This window comes from Camelina sativa, chromosome 11 (genome assembly GCF_000633955.1).
Source record: "Camelina sativa cultivar DH55 chromosome 11, Cs, whole genome shotgun sequence".
In the NCBI taxonomy this organism is placed as follows: domain Eukaryota; kingdom Viridiplantae; phylum Streptophyta; class Magnoliopsida; order Brassicales; family Brassicaceae; genus Camelina; species Camelina sativa.
Genome location: NC_025695.1, coordinates 45,508,106 through 45,509,507, shown reverse-complemented (window position 1 = coordinate 45,509,507; position 1,402 = coordinate 45,508,106). Strand labels below are relative to the sequence as shown.

The 1,402-nt window shown below is 35.9% G+C and overlaps 1 protein-coding gene across 1 annotated transcript in view; it reads right to left on the bottom strand.

Annotated features, from left to right (window-relative positions):
* The window catches only part of LOC104726573 (protein UPSTREAM OF FLC-like), a 6,871-nt gene continuing 5,817 nt past the window's right edge, over positions 349–1,402 (bottom strand). The window contains exons 4-5 of the mRNA XM_019232581.1: positions 948–1,402; positions 349–678 (exon numbers count right to left, since the gene is read on the bottom strand). Of these exons, the coding sequence (XP_019088126.1) occupies positions 639–678; positions 948–1,402 (495 nt within the window). The 3' untranslated portion in view covers positions 349–638. The remainder of the gene's footprint in view (positions 679–947) is intronic.

The following is a 1,402-nucleotide window of genomic DNA, read 5'->3' as shown; positions in this document are numbered from 1 at the left end:
AAATTGTCAAAACTAACTGAAATTTATAATTGAGATTCCCGGTTATATATATTCTCTCCGTTTCATAATATAAGATATTTTAGAGGTTTTTTTTGTTTTATAATATAAGATATTTTCAACTTTTAATTAATTTTTAAATTACTTTTATATTTTTTTATTATTTGTTTTATATAATTTTTTTAAAAATAGTTATTTCTTAATTTACGTGCTTTCACTCAAAACCTCTTATATTTTGAAGATATACGGTAAAAGAGTATATGTTAGATTTCGAAACGAGAGAGTATAAGGTAACATTGGGTTATGAAAGAAAATCAGATTTAAATTTGACCTAAAAAGACACCTATGCTCAAACTACAACAATTATATATATAAATATATGCACCCATCTTGTTTACTTTTAATTTTTAGCATGCAAAGGGAATTTTATATAGTTACCTACACAATTCACAATGCTTACAAGTTACTACAACTCATCATTCCCTATTCTTTGTTATTCGAACCCAAACTAAGCTTGTTAGACGTGCCGTCTAGCTTCCTTCTCATCAAAGACATTCGTGCCGTTTCATTACTGCTGCCCACCATTGTTCCTTACAGCCACCGACTTTGGTTTCCTCGGGATACACTTAGCTCGAACCGCTTCATCCTCGTCCTTCTCCGTCGTTGGTCCCATCCTTGCTCCTAATAAAATGACCAAAATATCAATTATTACAACCTTTTCAGTTCATGTTTCTTAAAAAAACTTATTCTAAAACGAAGAGACGTTTTGAAAGACGCCCCAAAATGTACTTGTACAAACTTTACCATTTTCAGCTCTTCAATCAACTCACGCCATAACCAATTATTTACCACGTACGTACGGGAAAATTCATTAAAAAAAAAAGTGAAAACAGAACTACGTGCCGTTTCACATAAAGAGACAACGAACTGCTTGATGTTTTTTCTATTACCTGTCAGCATTGTAAGACGAAGATCTTTTCAAAGCAGGAACGAGTTCTTCCTTCTTGGTCTCAATCAAACTGCCGCTAAAATACTCCTTATCTTCCAATTGCACCCTTCCAAAACTTTTTAATTCCTTCTCTACCCTCTCCACACTACTACTACTATTATTATCACCTGCTTCTTTTGTTACAGTACACCCGCTACGCCCAGTCATCGACAGCCCTTGATCTTTCAACAAAACGGGTCCACATTCTTTAAACGACATCGTACCGCACGATATAAGCTGCATCAACACAGCAGAAGCTCTCATCCTCCCGCTTGATAAACTCTCCACCGTCCGATGATCAGTGCTGCTTTCGTTAGGACGCAATATCAGCCGTCCATCTGCTTTGATCAGATTCTCTAAAGTCTCGGGACTCGAATCCGACGGTGGAGGTGATATCTCGTCTCTGCTCAGCTCTGT